We start from the raw sequence: 18,164 nt of genomic DNA on the forward strand, positions 1-18,164 counted from the left end.
GGCGGTCTTCGATCATCCACCTGAGGGGAGAGCGTCGGGTGACCGCTAATTCCATCTCAGGCAGGGGATGAGGAGTGCACAGGGGTTCGCACTGGACTTTAGGACCTTGGCTGCCAGCGCAGGATGGAATGAGAGGGCCCTGATCGACCATTACCGATGTAGTCTACGAGAGGACGTCCGTCAGGAGCTGGCCTGCAGGGACACTACCCTTACCCTCAAGCAGCTGGTGGATTTATCCATCCGGCTGGATAACCTGTTGGCTACCCGCGGACGTCCGGATCAGGGTCCGCCCATTCCGTCCCCCAGCACCTCCGATTCTACACCTATGGAGCTCGGGGGTGCTGCTCTAAGGGGGACCGGAGTGGGAGCTATTTCCTGCACTACCTGTGGCCGCAGAGGACACACTGCTGGTCGGTGCTGGAGATGTACCCCAGGAAATCGAGGCAGCAGGCAGGGCACTGGTGGATTATCCCAGGTGAGTATGCACCCAACTCACCCAGAGCTTCCTGTTGCGCACATGTATATATCTATAGATTTCCTGACTTTTCCCCGCATTCTCAGCATAAGGCGCTAGTAGATTCAGGCGCAGCTGGGAACTTTATTGATTGTTTGTTTGCTCGTAGATTAGGGATCCCTATTGTTCCTGTTGATGTGCCCTTCCCTGTACATTCCTTAGATAGTCGTCCTTTAGGATCGGGTCTGATTAGGGAGGTCACGGCTCCACTGTGCATGAGAACGCAGGGGGGTCATGAGAGAATTCATCTCTTCCTGATAGATTCTCCTGCGTTTCCAGTGGTGTTGGGGTTTCCCTGGTTGGCTCATCATGACCCCACTATTTCGTGGCAACAGAAGGCTCTTAAGGGATGGTCACATCAGTGTTCAGGGAGGTGTATAGGTGTTTCCATAGGTGCAACTACGGTGGAGAGTCCAAACCAGGTCTCCACCATGCACATCCCCTCTGAATGCCGATTTGGCTCTCACCTTCTGTAAAAAGAAGGCGACTCAATTACCACCCCATCGACGGGGGGATTGTGCGATAAATCTCTTGGTAGACGCAGCACTTCCCAGGAGTCACGTGTATCCTCTGTCACAGGAGGAGACGGCGGCTATGGAAACATATGTCACCGAATCTCTGGGACAGGGATACATTCGGCCTTCCATTTCACCTGCCTCTTCGAGTTTCTTTTTTGTGAAGAAGAAGGATGGAGGTTTGCGCCCGTGCATTGACTATAGAGGTTTAAATCAGATCACTGTGAAGTTACCCTCTGCCTCTCATAGCCAGTGTGACTGAGTCATTGCATGGGGTGCGCTTCTTCACCAAATTGGATCTCAGGAGTGCTTATAACCTGGTGCGTATCCGGGAGGGAGACGAGTGGAAGATGGCATTTAGTACCACCTCAGGGCACTATGAGTACCTTGTCATGCCGTACGGGTTGATGAATGCTCCATCAGTCTTCCAATTCTTTATAGACGAGATTTTCAGGGACCTGCACGGGCAGGGTGTAGTGGTTTATATAGATGACATTCTCATATACTCCGCTACTTGCGCCGAGCATGTGGCTATGGTCGACTGTTGGAGCATGACCTGTATGTGAAGGCAAAAAAATGCTTGTTCTTCCAACAGTCCATCTCCTTCCTAGGGTATCGTCTGTCAGAGTCAGGGGTGGAGATGGAGAATGACCGCATTTTAGCTATGCGTAATTGGCCGACTCCAACCACGGTAAAGGAGGTGCAGCAATTCTTAGGGTTTGCCAACTACTACCGGAGATTTATCCGGGGCTTTGGACAGGTAGCGGCTCCCATTACCTCACTGCTTAAGGGGGGACCTGTGCGACTGCAGTGGTCAGCTGGGGCAGCCAGGGCTTTTAATCAACTGAAGGCTCTGTTTACCTCGGTTCCTGTGTTGGCTCATCCTGATCCCTCCTTACAGTTCATAGTAGAGGTGGATGCGTCCGAGGCTGGGATTGGAGCTGTGCTGTCTCAGCGCTCGGGGACGCCACCTAAACTCCGCCCCTGTGCGTTCTTCTCAAAGAAGCTCAGCCCGGCGGAGCGAAACTATGATGTGAGGGACCGGGAGCTGTTGGCTGTTGTCAGAGCTCTGAAAGCGTGGAGGCATTGGCTTGAGGGGGCTAAACACCCTTTTCTCATTTGGACTTTCCACCGCAATCTAGAGTACATCCGGGCGGCGAGGAGAATGAATCCTCGCCAGGCAAGGTGGGCCATGTTTTTCACCCGTTTTGTGTTTACTCTATCCTACCAACCATGTTCCCAGAACGCTAAGGCAGACGCACTGTCTCGAATGTATGACACAGAGGAACGATCCACGGATCCCACTCCCATAATTCTGGCTTCTTGCCTGGTGGCACCGGTGGTATGGGAGGTTGACGCGGACATCGAGCGAGCGTTACGTGCGGAGCCCACTCCCGCCCAGTTGGACATAAGTACGTTCCGTCTGATGTTCGTGATCGATTGATCTGTTGGGCTCATACCTCACCTTCCTCTGGTCATCCTGGCATCGATCGGACAGTGCGCTGTCTTAGTGGGAAGTACTGGTGGCCCACTTTAGCTAAGGACGTGAGGGTGTATGTTTCCTCCTGCTCGGCGTGCGCTCAGTGCAAGGCACAGAGGGAAATTACAACCCCTACCCGTTCCACAACGGCCGTGGTCACATCTATCTGTGGATTTCGTGATGGATCTTCCTCCGTCACAAGGAAACACCACGATTCTGGTTGTTGTGGATCGGTTTTCTAAGTCCTGCCGTCTCATTCCTTTGCCCGGTCTCCCTACGGCCCTACAGACTGCGGAGGCCCTGTTTACACACGTCTTCCGGCACTACGGGGTGCCTGAGGATATAGTGTCTGATCGGGGTTCCTAGTTCACATCAAGGGTCGGGAGGGCGTTCATGGAACGTCTGGGGGTCTCGGTCAGCCTGACCTCAGGTTTTCACCCCGAAAGTAATGGGTAGGTGGAGAGAGTTAACCAGGATGTGGGTAGGTTTCTGCGGTCTTATTGCCAGGACCGGCCGGGGGAGTGGTCGGTTTTTATCCCCTGGGCAGAGATGGCCCAAAATTCCCTCCGCCACTCCTCCACTAACCTGTCTCCGTTTCAGTGTGTACTAGGTTATCAGCCGGTTCTGGCACCGTGGCATCAGAGCCAGATCGAGGCACCTGCGGTGGATGATTGGTTTAGGCGCTTGGAGGAAACCTGGAATGTTGCCCATGTACGCCTGCAACGGGCCATCAGGCGACAGAAGGCGATCGCCGATCGCCACCCTCGTGAGGCCCCGGTATATGTACCGGGAGACCGGGTCTGGCTCTCAACCCGAAACCTGCCCCTTCACCTGCCCTGCCGGAAGCTGGGTCCGCGGTTTGTGGGGCCATTTAAAGTCCTGAGGAGACTGAACGAGGTATGTTATAGGTTACAGCTTCCCCCTAATTATCGTATTAACCCCTCGTTCCATGTGTCTCTCCTCAGGCCGGTGGTGGCTGGTCCGCTCCAGCAATCTGAGGTACGGGACATCAAGGGGGCCCCGGTGTATACAGTGATAGCCATCATGGACTCTAGGCGTCGGGCAAGGGGTCTTCAGTACCTCGTGGATTGGGAGGAGTACGGTCCGGAAGAGAGATGCTGGGTGCCGGTGGAGGACATACTGGACCCTTCCTTGCTGCAGGAATTTCACCGTCTCCACCCAGATCGCCCTGCGCCTGTCCTCCGGGTCATCCCCGAAGCCGGTGTCGGCGCGCTGCTGGAGCCGCATGTCCGGGGGGGGGGGGTACTGTCACGACTTCTGCCGAAGTTGGTGCCTCTCCTTGTTCGGGCAGAGTTCGGCGGTCATCGTCACCGTCTTTCTAGCTACCACCGATCTACGTTTCTTTTTCCATTTGTTATGTCTTGATTGTTCACACCTGGTTCCCATCTCGTTCCCTATTTAACCCTCTGGTTGTCATTATGTTTTGCGCGTGATTGCTTGCTTGTCATCGTGTTAGTTGTTTTGTGTCAGGATTATTTATCCCTGCGTGGATTTTGACTTATGAGTTTCTTCGGGAATAAAGTACGTTATTTTACTCAGTTCTGTGTCCTGCGCTTGACTCTATCCTCACCTCCACATAACTGACACTGACAATTATCTACAATTCTACAAATTGAACAGTAAAACTGTGTTGTTTCACTTCTAAATAGGTGACTCTATCCAAACTTAAAATGTCTAGGGCCACAAAACAACATTAGTCTATTAAATGCCTCAACGGAAAAATACATGGGGGGAAAAAAGAAAAAAAAAAAAAAATATATATATATATATATATATATATATAGTCAGAAAATAACAAGATTGCATCATGCCTTGACCCTCCATGTCTGTCAGTCTGCTCTTTGTAGTTGATGGATTGCACCAACCACAAGTCTCTCTTTTCCTTCTTTTTTCCCTTTCTCTTCCAGAGGTCTCCAGCACAGACACAGCCCACGGCATACTAGTATCCACCCCCACAAAACGGCCCTGCAACTCAGGTAGCTACGCCTCGACGGACCTAACACTAGGTTTCCGTGTCAGGCGCCGTGTTCCCACTACGGGCCTGTCAACTCCACTTAATGGAGCCGGAATGGAGTGAGACTGGTGTCGGAGGGAATTGGAATCAACCACTGTTAATTGATCCAAAATGGCAGAGTTAATTGACCCGATAGGTAGACTGTAAATTGAAAGCAATAAGGGGCGATATGGGGAAAGTAGACTACCTCACATTTTGTTAGGTAGTTTTCATTAAGTATATTCCCCATGCAATTGAAACACCACCCGCATTTCAGTGAGAAAGTAAGTGAAGTGACCATAGTTTAGGCTCTCCAGTATTATGTAATATGGCTGCAATATTTGGCCTTTCTATCTTATTAAGGTTGACATTAAGGAGTGGACACACATGCACGCACACACACATTTGTCAGCGAGACTTAAACGACTAAGGGACTCCTCTTCCCCTGCAGGAGATCACATGTTTCTACCCTCGCTGCTAAAAAGAAGACCCATTAAAAAGGCAGAAAGCCTGGAGATACCAAAGGGAGTTCTGCATTCCAAATTGCACCCTATTCCTTACATGGTGCACCCAGAGAGATTCCATAGGATAACGGGTGCGGAGGAATCGATCGTGAATGCCAAAGATTCGCCGGTCAACTTCGCCTAGTTCTCAGATATGTATCGAGCCAAGATCTTTGTTCCACAGCCGAACCAGGGAGGAAAGAAATGTCTCTGGGATGGAGGAGAAAAATCCTGACCTAAAATTGTCTACTGGGCAGATGCTTGACTAATTTCGTCAATGGCAGCCATTTTAACTAAAGTACTGTATATGGGTATCATTGTTGTCTGTTATTTTGTTGTAGAATGTGATGGGGGAAATGCTTTAATTATCCTCAATGCAGCATTTCTCAAACATCTCCTTGGGGACCCTCAGCCGTTCCTTGTATTTGATGTAGCACACCTGATTCAACTTATCATCAAGCCCTTGGCTGCATTTCAAACTCATAAAAGACACCCTCGTCCACTTACCCTCGTCTTATGCCCTTGGGGGAATCCCCGTCACCATCTTGGAAGTTGGTCCAAACGATTAGCCAAACAAGGGAAGTTCGCAACGTAAGCTCCTCAGCCCTTGTTTTTGATCGAGTTTGCAAGTGTACAGTTATGTTCACTTCGGGGCCTGAAACGCCCCATAATTGAATTTGCGATGATTGTACATCCGCTAAGAAAAGTCTGCCGAAACTTAAAATCAATATGGGAAAGTCAACATAAGTAAAAACGAATGTAAAAAGGTTTGAAATTGTTCTACTAATGCACATGACGGCACAAACACGTCTCAAATCAAATTTTATCTGTCACACGCACCGAATACAACATGAGTAAGTGTTTCACCTTACAGTGAAATGCTTACTCACAAGCCCTTAACCAACAATGCAGTTTGAAGAAAATCTCTAAAAAAGTAAGAGAGAAGAATAACAAATAATTAAAGAGCAGCAGTAAATAACAATAGCAGGGCTATATGCAGGGCGTACCGGTACAGAGTCAATGTGTCAATGTGCGGGGGGAACCGGTGTTGAGGTAATTGAGGTAATTATGTACATGCAGGTAGGGTTGTTAAAGTGGCTATGCATAGGTAACAGAGAGTAGCTGCAGCGTAGGATGGGGCAATGCAAATAGTCTGGGTAGCCATTTAATTAGCTGTTCAGGAGTCTTATGGCTTGGGGGTAGACGCTGTTAAAAAGCCTCTTGGACCTAGACTTGGCACTCCGGTACCGCTTGCCGTGCAGTAGCAGAGAGAACAGTCTATGACTAGGGTGGCTGGAGACTTTGACAAGTACAGAATCCAGTTACAGAGGAAGGTGTTTAGTCCCAGGGTCCTTAGCTTAGTGATGAGCTTTGAGGGCACTGTGGTGTTGAACGCTGAGCTGTAGTCAATGAATAGCATTCTCACATAGGTGTTCCTTTTGTCCAGTTGGGAAAGGGCAGTGTGGAGTGCAATAGAGATTGCATCATCTGTGGATCTGTTGTGGTGGTATGCAAATTGAAGTGAGTCTAGTGTTTCTGGGATAATGGTGTTGATGTGAGCCAAGACCAGCCTTTCAAAGCACTCCATGGCTACAGACGTGAGTGCTATGGGTCAGTAGTCATTTAGGCAGGTTACCTTAGTGTTCTTGGGCACAGGGACTATGGTGGTGTGCTTGAAACATGTTGGCATTACAGACTCAGACAGGGAGAGGTTAAATGTCAGTGAAGACCCTTGCCAGTTGGTCAGCGCATGCTCGGAGTACACGTCCTGGTAATCCGTCTGGCCCAGCAGCCTTGTGAATGTTGACCTGTTTAAAGGTCTTACTCACTTCGGCTGCGGAGAGCGTGATCACACAGTTGTCCGGAACTGCTGATGCTCTCATGCACGTTTGTGTTACTTGCCTCAATGCGAGCATAGAAGTTATTTATCTCGTCTGGTAGGCTAGTGCCATTGGGCAGCTTGCAAGCCCTGCCACATCTGACGAGCATCAGGCCGGTGTAGTACGTTTCGATCTTAGTCCTGTATTGACGCTTTGCCTGTTTGATGGTTTGTCGGAGGGCATAGCGGGATTTCTTATAAACTTCCGGGTTAGAGTCCCGCTCCTTGAAAGTGGCAGCTCTACCCTTTAGCTCAGTGCAAGTGTTGCCTGTAATCCATGGCTTCTTGTTGGGGTATGTATAGTTGAAGTCGGAAGTTTACATACACTTAGGTTGGAAACCCTAAGTGGAAACCCCAACACCACTCCACAAATTTCGTGTTAACAAACTATAGTTTTGGCAAGTCGGTTAGGACATCTACCTTGTGCATGACACAAGTAATTTTTCCAACAATTGTTTAGATTATGTAACTTCCAATTCACTGTATCACAATTCCAGTGGGTCAGAAGTTTACATACACTAAGTTGACTGTGGCCATGTGTCCCCATGTGTCCCCTTGTGCAGTTGCAAACAGTAGTCTGGCTTTTTTATGGCGGTTTTGGAGCAGTGGCTTCTTCCTTGCTGAGCAGCCTTTCAGGTTAAGTCGATATAGGACTTGTTTTAGTGTGGATATAGATACTTTTGTACCTTCCTCCAGCATCTTCACAAGGTCCTTTGCTCTTGTTCTGGGATAGATTTGCAATTTTCGCACCAAAGTACGTTCATCTCTAGGAGACAGAACGCGTCTCCTTCCTGAGCGGTATGATGGCTGCGTGGTCCCATGGTGTTTATACTTGCGCACTATTGTTTGTACAGATGAACGTGGTACCTTCAGGCGTTTGGAAATTGCTCCCAAGGATGACCCAGACTTGTGGAGGCCTAGAATTTATTTTCTGAGGTCTTGGCTGATTTCTTTTGATTTTCCCATGATGTCAAGCAAAGAGGCACTGGGTTTGAAGGTAGGCCTCGAAATACATCCACATATAAACCTCCAATTCACTCAAATGATGTCAATTAGCCTATCAGAAGCTTCTAAAGCCATGACATCATTTTCTGGAATTTTCCAAGCTGTTTAAAGTCACAGTCAACTTAGTGTATGTATACTTCTGACCCACTGGAATTGTGATACAGTGAATTATACGTGAAATAATCTGTCTAAACAATTGTTGGAAAAATGACTTGTGTCATGCACAAAGTAGATGTCCTAACCGACTTGTCAAAACTATAGTTTGTTAACAAGAAATTTGTGGAGTGGTGTTGGGGTTTCCACTTAGGGTTTTCAGCCTAACTGTATGTAAACTTCCGACTTCAACTGTCTGTGTGTGTGTGTGTATATATGTGTACATATTAGGGTTATTCTTAATTTTCTGTATGGTAGAATAATAGTGAATACATCAAAAGTATGAAATAACACATGGAATCATGTTCATTTCACTGGACTATAGTAAAGGTCAAATTCAATATTTTATTGCTAATAGTCATTCTATGGATCATTTAGCGATCTTTAAAAAAATTACATATGTCTGCATAGAACCCACCGAAGGCTTAGACTTATAATTATTTTGTAACTTATCTTCAGTAAAACTTTGTTTTGACCTCAATTAGCAGTAGTAGCAGTATGCAAATCAGCGAGCCAAATGAACATCTCATTCATCGATGTGATTAGGTTCCTGACGTTCACCATGAAGATTTGTTCAAAAAGAGCCGTTTGTTCGCGAACGACCCTTCATTAAAACACACTATTAATGGATTGGTGTGGCCTTTTTGTGTGTGTTTTCTTTTTGTGTGCGAGCAGAGAGTGGCGCATCCCCAGAGAAGAGAGCACGGGTGGGCCCCGGGTCTAAGGAGTCATTATCTACCCACGGGGGTCCCAAGCAGAAGAGAAGCCGGCGCTGCCACCGATGCCAAACCAAACTGGAGCTGGTACAGCAAGAGCTGGGCTCCTGCCGCTGTGGTCAGTACACATGCACTCATAAAAACATAGGCCTACATGTCTCCCGAGTGGCTCAGCGGTCTAAGGCCTCTTGCACTGACTTGCAGTGCGTAACTACAGTCCCTGGTTCGAATCCAGGCTGTATAACATCCGGACGTTTTTGGGAGTCCCATACGACGTCTCACAATTGGCCCAGTGTCGTCCGGGGTAGGCCGTCATTGTAAATAAGAATTTGTTCTTAACTGACTTTCCTATTTAAAATAAAGGTTACACAGACATATGGGATGCTTATACACATGCAAGCAAATACAGAGGCTCATACATGCTTACACTCACACACACTCGTTCTCATACAAATGCAGGTATGCTAACATTCCTGTGTTGACACACAGTACAGTGCATTCGGAAAGTATTCAGACCCCTTGACTTTTTCCACATTTTGATAGGCTACAGCCTTATTCTAAAATGGATTAAATAAAGCATGTTTCTCATCAATCTACACACAATACCCCATAATGACAGTGCAAAACACGTTTTTAGAAATGTTTGCAAATGTATTAAAAATAAAGAAATATACCTTATTTACCTAAGTATTCAGACCCTTTGCTATACAACTCAAATTTGAGCTCGGGCATTCTGTTTCCATTGATCATCCTTGAGATATTTCTACAACTTGAATGGAGTCCAGCTGTGGTAAATTCAATTGATTGGACATGATTTGGAAAGGCACACCACTATATAAGGTTCCACAGTTGACAGTGCATGTCAGAGCAAAAACCAAGCCATGAGGTTGAAGAAATTGTCCATAGAGCTCCGAGACAGGATTGTGTCGAGGCACAGATCTGGGGAATGGCACCAAAACATTTCTGCAGCGTTGAAGGTCCCCAAGAACACAGTGGCCTCCATCAATCTTAAATGGAAGAAGTTTGTAACCAGCAAGACTCTTCCTAGTGCTGGCTGCTCGGCCAAACTGAGAAATCCGGGGAGAAGGGCCTGACCAAGAATCCGGGGAGGTGACCAAGAACCCAATGGTCACTCTGACAGCGCTCCAGAGTTCCTCTGTGGAGATGGGAGAACCTTCCAGAAGGACAACCATCTTTGCAGCACTCCACCAATCAGGCCTTTATGGTAGCGTGACCAAACGGAAGCCACTCCTCTGGAAAAGGCACATGACATCCCGCTTGGAGTTTGCCAAAAGGCACTCGGGAGACATGTAGGCCTATGACTCTCAGACCATGAGAAACAAGATTCTCTGGTCTGATAAATCAAAGATTGAACTCTTTGAACTGAATGCCAAGCATCACATCTGGATGAAACCTGGCACCATCCCTACAGTGAAGCATGGTGGTGGCAGCATCATGCTGTGGGGATGTTTTTCAGCAGCAGGGACTGGGAGACTAGTCAAGATCGAGGGAAAGATGAACAGAGCAATGTACAGAGAGATTATTGATGAAAACCTGCTTCGGAGCGCTCAGGACCTCAGACTGGGGTGAAGGTTCACCTTCCAACAGGACAATGACCCTAAGCACACAGCTGAGACAACGCAGGAGTTGCTTCAGGACAAGTCTCTGAATGTCCTTGAGTGGCCCAGCCAGAGCCCAGACTCGAACCTGATCGAACATCACTGGAGAGATGTGAAAATAGCTGTGAAGCGACGCTCCCCATCCAACCTGACAGAGCTTGAGAGGATCTGCAAAGAAGAATGGGTGAAACTTGCCAAATACAGGTGTGCCTAGCTTGCAGCGTCATACCCAAGGAGACTCAAGGCTATAATTGCTGCCAAAGGTTCTTCAACAAAGTTTTGAGGAAAAGGTCGGAATCCTTATGTAAATGTGATATTTCAGTGTTTTTGTTTTTAATCCATTTGCAAAAAATTCTAAACCTGTTTTTGCTTTGTCATTATGAAGTGTGTGTAGATTGAGGAAAAGCAACAAGTTAATCCATTTCAGTATAAGGCTGTAAAGTAACAAAATGTGGAAAAAGGCAAGGAGTCTGAATACTTTCCATATGTACTGTATATACTCAAACTTGACAAATATACTGTGCTGATATTTCTCAGTGGTAATACACATCTAACAGCACATTTCTGCTTTTGTTTAGGCCTCATTCCGGGACAAAAAGTGATACTGTTTCTTTTCTTGCCTCGAGAGCATTAGAACTGGACTGAGATTTTGTACTTGACACACAAAACTGTAATACTGTTTTAAGAAACCTACTTTGAGCTAATGAACTTGTTTTTCATAAAAATGAAACTTCATACTTAAAGACTCAACTCGTCAGAGTTAAGAACTGACGTATAAGTTGCTTTACCCTCGTCTTCTAGAACTGCAGACCTGGAGGCATAGATTTAGACGGAGGCCTCACTCAAAGAAATAGGCCACAGGGTTGGGGTAAATTCCATTTCATTGCAGTAAATTCTTGAAGTTAACTGAAATTCCAATATTCGTAACTTTCTTTATTTTATTAAGAAAATGTTAAATGGAATTTCAGGTCACGTCCTGAATTGACTGAATTAAAAGGGGAGTGACCCCCAACTCTGATTGTCCATACCTCAGCTTAGAGACAACTTGATGGACATAGATAATCAGCTAAACTAACTTGGTGTTGATTACTTTACTAATATTTAGCACTAGCATAGTTGACTACCCCTATTTTCATGTTGTCAACAGCAAGTTCAAATCAATAGTCTAAATCACTTTGAATGAGCTACCTCTTTAAGGCTTAGCTATATATATATATATATCTGATAAGTCATATCATGTTAGTAAGCCTATCATTTCAGCCACAAAGCAGTAGTTGTAGGCTACTTAATGTGTCATTACTGAAGCCAACGCCGGTGCTTGCGTAGCACTGCTATTTATTATGACAACGAGTCATTCTAATGATGGCTTAATGACACGTCTCGCTGTTAGTGACTGAATGCTTCGCCGCCAAATTGATGGCACCTTCTGTTTAGAGCTAGCAACATTTTCACAGCAAAATTATCACTCGAGAAAGCGTTTTCCCTGCCGTTTGTCAGTAGAAGTACCTCACTTGATCCGTTTATCTATTGGCTGTGCTTTGTTTTTGGCTGTGAACGTTTTTGTGTACAATAGCAATAGTTTTGTCCCTTTATCTTAAATTAACCATGCTCTATTTGAAGTTGTGTGTTAACTGTTAACACACATCAGTTACTTTAGTCACCAAGCCTCTTTCTCCTCATACTCCCACCAAGCCCCGCTCTCCCCTATCCCACTCTCCTTTTGCGTTTATCAACCACTCCCTCTTCCACCTTTACCTTCGGCTCCATGCTAGCCCCGCTGTAGCAACACACCACCCCACACACTACCACATCTTTCTTTATTCATTCCTGTGCATGGCTTAATAATTGCCTCCGCCACTCTTCAATTAAAGGGCGCTTCGGTCGCTGTCGCTCTGAGACTTTAATCAGTGTTCGTCGCTGTCAGGAACATTATGCATATTAACGAATACATTAAGACTCCCAACGTAACTAACGAGTCGCTCTCGCTCTCTGTATTATTGAGACTCCTTTCAGCTACCAGGGCTTTGTGGAGGGCTGACACAATGGGGAGGATCGCTGGTGGTAGTGTCTTCACTGGCAATGATACTCAGGCAGCTTAGCTCCTAAGGGCTGATTTGAGATCAGGGATCTTTGGCTGACAATGATACTCAGGCTGGAGTGTGCTATTATACTCTGCGAACAGAGTATAATAGCATTAGAATACTTTGAAGAACTGAGAACAGAGTATAGAGAATAAAGTATTCTAATGCTATTATACTCTGTTCTCAGTTCTGTGCTCACGAGAACACCAATGAGTACATCAAACACCGAATCTCAAATCAGTCCTTAGAAGCTACAGCGCCTGTCTTCAATACTCTACACCTGAAACATGTCATCACAAATCAATTCTTAGGAGCTAGGACTGACCTCGAGTCAGTCATTAGGAGGTACAACACCCACCTTCTTCAATACACTCCAGCCTGAGTATCATTGTCAGTCAAAGATCCCTGATCTCAAATCAGCCCTTAGGAGTTAAGCTGCCTGAGTATCATTGCCAGTGACGACACTACCACCAGCGATCCTCCCCATTGAGTCTCCATTGTGTCAGCCCTCCACAAAGCCCTGGTAGCTGCATTAGCTGCAATTGCATTAGCTGGGGTTGAAGCTTTACAATGTGGAGATGCATTTGCTTGTCTCTGTTCTATTGGATTGGATCTGGATGTATTGACGTATTAGAGAAAATGTTGCCGCTATACTGTAGCTAGCTAACTTGGGATCGTGGTCTGTGCCCAATTTAACTTTTGAAAGAATTTTAAAAAGTACACTCTCCTGCGCCCTTGCTCCCCTTCTCCATCCCCTCTCTTAATATCCTTTCTATCTATTCACATCTTCATTTAATCTTCTTTGTCCCCCTTTCCTGCCCGTTACCATCAAAATATGTAGCCTAACAACAAGGGTGCTCCCAAACAGGACAAAATTATGCCTAAAAAAACTGGGGGAGGGCCAGAAAAGTAAGGGAGTTTAACTATTGGTGCAACGACACATCTGTCAACCAATTGAAAAAGGAGAACAACGTTACTCCTGCCTCATTTTCTCCCCACTCCACTATGTTGAAGAATGCATTACATGTATTTAGGTTTGGAAATGTCCATAAGGCGTATGCTTCCCAGCCGAAACAGTTCGGTAGAGTTTGTACATATATTATGATGAAATTTTGTGATGTTTTTGTTACTTTTGGACTTCGGTGAGGGTTTTTTCGGCTGTTTGGGCACACATTCTTTCTGGAGGCAAGCCGAAGTTCGGTGCCGAAGTCTACGCCCCTTCATCGGTGATTGGTCAACAGTATGGATTCTTCAATAAAGTCTTTCAATGAGACGACTCATTTTCATGCACATTTTTCATTGAGAAATGCTTCACCAAACATCTTACTTAGATGTCAAATTCTGCGACTAAGATCTATTCGGGCAAAATGTCAAAATTAATGACAGATTTCTTGTTAGATTAATTCGGACTATTTTGAGAGAGTGTATACTGGCTACAGCTTCTCAAAATGGACAAACATTACTATTGATAATGCTTTTTTCTCGTTTTTCAAGCAAAGGTCTTTTAAGGGAGTATACGATCACACTCGTTCCGTTCGGCAAAGAGCATAGTGAGCACCTCTTCAACATTTTTGGGTGTGTGTCAACTCATGCTATATATAAGAAGTAAAAAACATATCACTTTCTCACCAACAGGCTATGTGTTCTGCATGCTCCACCGGCTGCCCGAGCAACACGACTGCCTCTTCGACCACCTGGGGCGCGGGCGCGAAGAGGCCGTCCTCAAGATGGTCAAGCTGGATCGCAAGGTGGGTCGCTCATGCCAGCGCATCGGTGAGGAGTGCTCCTGAACACCCCCCCCATCCCCAACCCCAACCCCGACGATGAGAACGAGGAAGAGGAAAGAGACTGCGTCCTAAATCATTCATCTTTATCCAGAAATGTGCACTTGTACAGACCCCGTCATGGATTTCATAAAAGTATAGGATTGGTGTAAAGCATTGGCTGCGTTGTTAAATCAATGTGAGAAAGTGTGTAAGTGGAGACTTCGGGGAAAAGGTGGCAAATGGGGACGGAGACAAATGCTCACTTTATACTCACTTTTGTCCCCAGTGCCCCTTTTTGTTGTGACAATGCTCTTACCTCAAATATGCAGACAAAGCACTTCTAGTTTTCGCGCTCTGACAAAGGACTGCTAAAGCCACCTATCTGGAACTTCCCTTCCTGCCAACCTCATAATAAGGACCAGAGCCCCCTCATTTTATCACTATTATCACAGAGTGGGATGAAGTTACCCCCTAAACACAGATCTAAGGTCAGTTTTTAGTTCAGGTCAACCCAATGATTAAGGGTATGATGCAAGGGAGGTTAAGCTGATCTTAGATCTGTACCTAAGGGGCACCTACCACCCTAAGACATCTCTTGAATCCCTCTCCCTCCACTGTTTTGTGATTTTGACCTATAACTTTTGAGCATGTCTTACCCACCTCTGCTTCTCAGCCTTAACCCCTCCCATCTCCAGATCAGGGACATCCCTGTTCAGAAAAACTATACCCCTCCGCTGCTTATTGCTACTGTCCCTATCATCATCACCACCACCTCAGGTTGTGGGAGAATCCAATGAGAGGGGTTTATAGGGGGGAGAGTCAGGGGGGTTGGACTATTGCAACTCCCTTCCCCTTACCCCCTCCCTTTCTGACCTGCCTGCTGCTGTTGACACAGCAGCCATTTTCTGTAACTTGGGAGAGAGAACTTTCTTTCTAGACAACAGGCACCGATCGTCCCCAAGTTAGGGGGTTGGATTAAAAATTGAACAGTCTGTCTGTCAGGGATTTAATCCATCTCCCCGAGTGAGTTTTAGTCGCTATGGAGACGGAAAACACACCCCTTGAGATTTCCTTTGGCCATGATGTTCATGCTACTATGGGTGCTGGCCAAGGATAAACTTCTAAGATGGACACAAAAGCAAAGAGCTGTCAAGAGACCTCTATAGGTGCCTCTATCGGAATCTGGTTCCCCCTGCACAGTTCACATGCGCGCATACATACACAAACACTCTTTTACATACAGTTCAGCCCGTGCACAGAGCACAAGGACAGTTAAGCAAAATCAAGTGGTACACATTGGACTGTGCTGAATTTGTGGAGAAACTTTGACAAAGTTCTTCAGTAGGACGCTCATGGTTGTTCAGGTTTCGCTCGATATAACCCATAATATCTTAGCCATGGACTTCATTTCCCATCAGCCCCCACTGTTTGAAATGTTTCTGCGACGCCTCTGTCTCTCGATGCCATCCCCGACCCCTCAGTGGGATTCTAACGCCCTCTTTCTTTCACAGATTCTCTTCTTCCTGCCCTTGCCCGACGCACACCACTGTCTTTCTCCCTCTCTCCTTTCACTCTCTCCATTCCATTTCCAGACAGCATGTCTTGCTCTCACCCACCTTACTCTCCATTAATCCTTCCCTCTTTCATTCTCATTTCTCCACAGTATTGATTTTCTCACTTGCTCTCTCTCTCTCACGCACACACACACACACACACCTCTTTCTTTCTTGCCAAAGAGCGAACACTGAGTGAGGGGTTGGGGCCTGGCCATAGGTGGGGCTGTAGGGCTACAAGCAGAGCGCGGAGGAAAAATTGAATAGAAATTGAATTGTCGTAAAATAATATTGTGTATCTTAAAGAAAAATCCTTATTTAACCCTCTTTGTTTTTTGAAATGTTATTTTACTTACACATTAGCATAGTGCTGCATTTTTTGTTTTACATTGTAAGAAAAAATGGATAAGAGAATTCTGTAGCCTTCGTTTTCTTTTGTTCCCTTTTGTGCTGAAAAATAAAGTAATAAACTGGATGAGAGGAGGTGTAGTGTGATCATTGTCTCATGTCTGCTGGAGAGATGGATGGAGGGAGGAGCATGAACAATCACTGGGCCGTGTTCAGCGGGGCACAACTTGAACGTTTCGGTAGAAATATGCAACTCAGAACAAACATGCGTATGTCGTCAGCTCTTGTATGAATGTGCGTACATCCTATTCCAACGGCGAGTGTGTATGGTGTCTGTGTGCAGTCTGCACACATTCACACATTTAACAGGTAGTTTGCTACTTAGTGTTTGATGGTTGCTGGCACTGTGCGTGCTGTTGGCTCTGTGCCATGCTGTAACAGAGTTTTATGGTGATGTAAATAGCTGTTTATTGGCGACAGTATACCCACTTGCAGCTGCTCTGAATTACTAAAATAATTTGTTAAGTGTGTGTGTGTGTGCATCTGTCGTATCCGTGTGTGTGTTTGTGTGCGCATTTACGTGTGCTTGCGTGTGTGGTGCCCACGTGCTTTTGTGTATGGAGATTTTTACAAACAGGCAAGGTGGGTATTTGATGCCAGCGATGCGTCTATCTTGTGGGACTCATATCCACTAATTAGTGTTTTCGAAAAAAGGAAAACCTATGTATGATCAAAAGGTGGCTTCAAACAAACACCAACATTGGCCAGCAGCCAACATCACATGGGCAGAATTTGTAGTACTCCACTATCCCCAATTTGGATAAAAGATGCTTAGCCTACCGATATGCTCAGTTGTCTGCACACAGCCTAGTTACCTTTCTGCCCTATTCCCCATCTCGTTTTAAGGTTGGTATCCGTTCTATTTTAAATCAAGCGATTCAAGAAATCTGAAATCAAGATCATTCATTTGATCTTATCCATTATCGTCAGAGCTGATTTTCTGTTCATGCTTACATCTTAGCACTGTTACTACCACTGTGTGTGTGTGTGTGAGAGAGGGAGTAGCCTGTGAGTTTGTGTGTTGGTTATTAGGAAATGGGATCTGTAGCTGCCAGTGGCTCAATAGTGGTAAAGGGGATTTGAAGATAAAATGCTGTTAAGGGTAAAGACATCCATTTGCAGCACAACAAACAAGGAGGCCTGTCATTTAGCTGGGTCTTGGCCGGCCATGCAAGTGTAATCCATTCACACAATTTAACCTCCAATTTTGTTTAATAGAAGGTCTAATAGAAGGTAATTGAACACAAATGTTTTTGGAATGTGCAATTTAAGGCAGTGAATGTAGAAAATTGTAGAGTTTGAGAGCCAGTGTGTGTATGTACACACAGGCGGCCTTAGCTATGTTTCATAGTGTGCGCCCCAGCTTAATTTAAAACCTGACTGTTTAATGTAAAATGTATGTTAGCCACTGATTCAACAGCTTCAAAGAAATTAAACACTTATATGAACAAGGTATTTTTAATTGTCAGATAATAATCATAGCAGTTCATTTACGGGGGATAATTTCAGTTAAGGGGGCCCTTCAATGCATTTTAAAACGAGGCCCCAAATTGCTAGTTCTGCCCAGGTGTACACGGAAGTGTTCCCTTAAGACTCGAGGTGGACACAGTAGTCTTCATTTACTAATGCAATAGAAGGGCTGATATCCGGGCAGCGAGTGAAACCCAAGCATATTAGACTTATATTAGATTCCAGAACAATTATCACAAAAGCTTGGGCTCAGTTACATCTTAAACACATTATTACCCACTGAGCCCATTTCAGAACTAATGATGTCTGTGATAACCAGTCAATCAGCAAAGTGCATGATTAGTCAGCTATTGTTATATTTATCCTTCATGGCAATTTCGGGGTGGTTTCCTGGACACAGATTCAACCTAATCCTGGACTAAAAAGCATTTTCAATGGAGATTCTTTCCAGTACTAGGCTTAATCTGTGCCAGGAAACTTCCCCTTTA

At 45.6% G+C, this 18,164-nt stretch overlaps 1 protein-coding gene across 2 annotated transcripts in view; it reads left to right on the forward strand.

Annotated features, from left to right (window-relative positions):
• The window catches only part of LOC115202802 (AN1-type zinc finger protein 3), a 57,186-nt gene extending 40,908 nt beyond the window's left edge, over positions 1-16,278 (forward strand). The window contains exons 4-6 of one of the 2 annotated variants that reach the window (XM_029766839.1): positions 4,438-4,506; positions 8,739-8,897; positions 14,115-16,278. In XM_029766839.1, the coding sequence (XP_029622699.1) occupies positions 4,438-4,506; positions 8,739-8,897; positions 14,115-14,269 (383 nt within the window). In that variant the 3' untranslated portion in view covers positions 14,270-16,278. The remainder of the gene's footprint in view (positions 1-4,437; positions 4,507-8,738; positions 8,898-14,114) is intronic. The other variant, XM_029766840.1, reaches the window with a different exon arrangement.
• The last annotated feature ends 1,886 nt before the right edge of the window (positions 16,279-18,164 follow it).

This window comes from Salmo trutta, chromosome 12 (assembly GCF_901001165.1).
Source record: "Salmo trutta chromosome 12, fSalTru1.1, whole genome shotgun sequence".
Lineage (NCBI taxonomy): Eukaryota > Metazoa > Chordata > Actinopteri > Salmoniformes > Salmonidae > Salmo > Salmo trutta.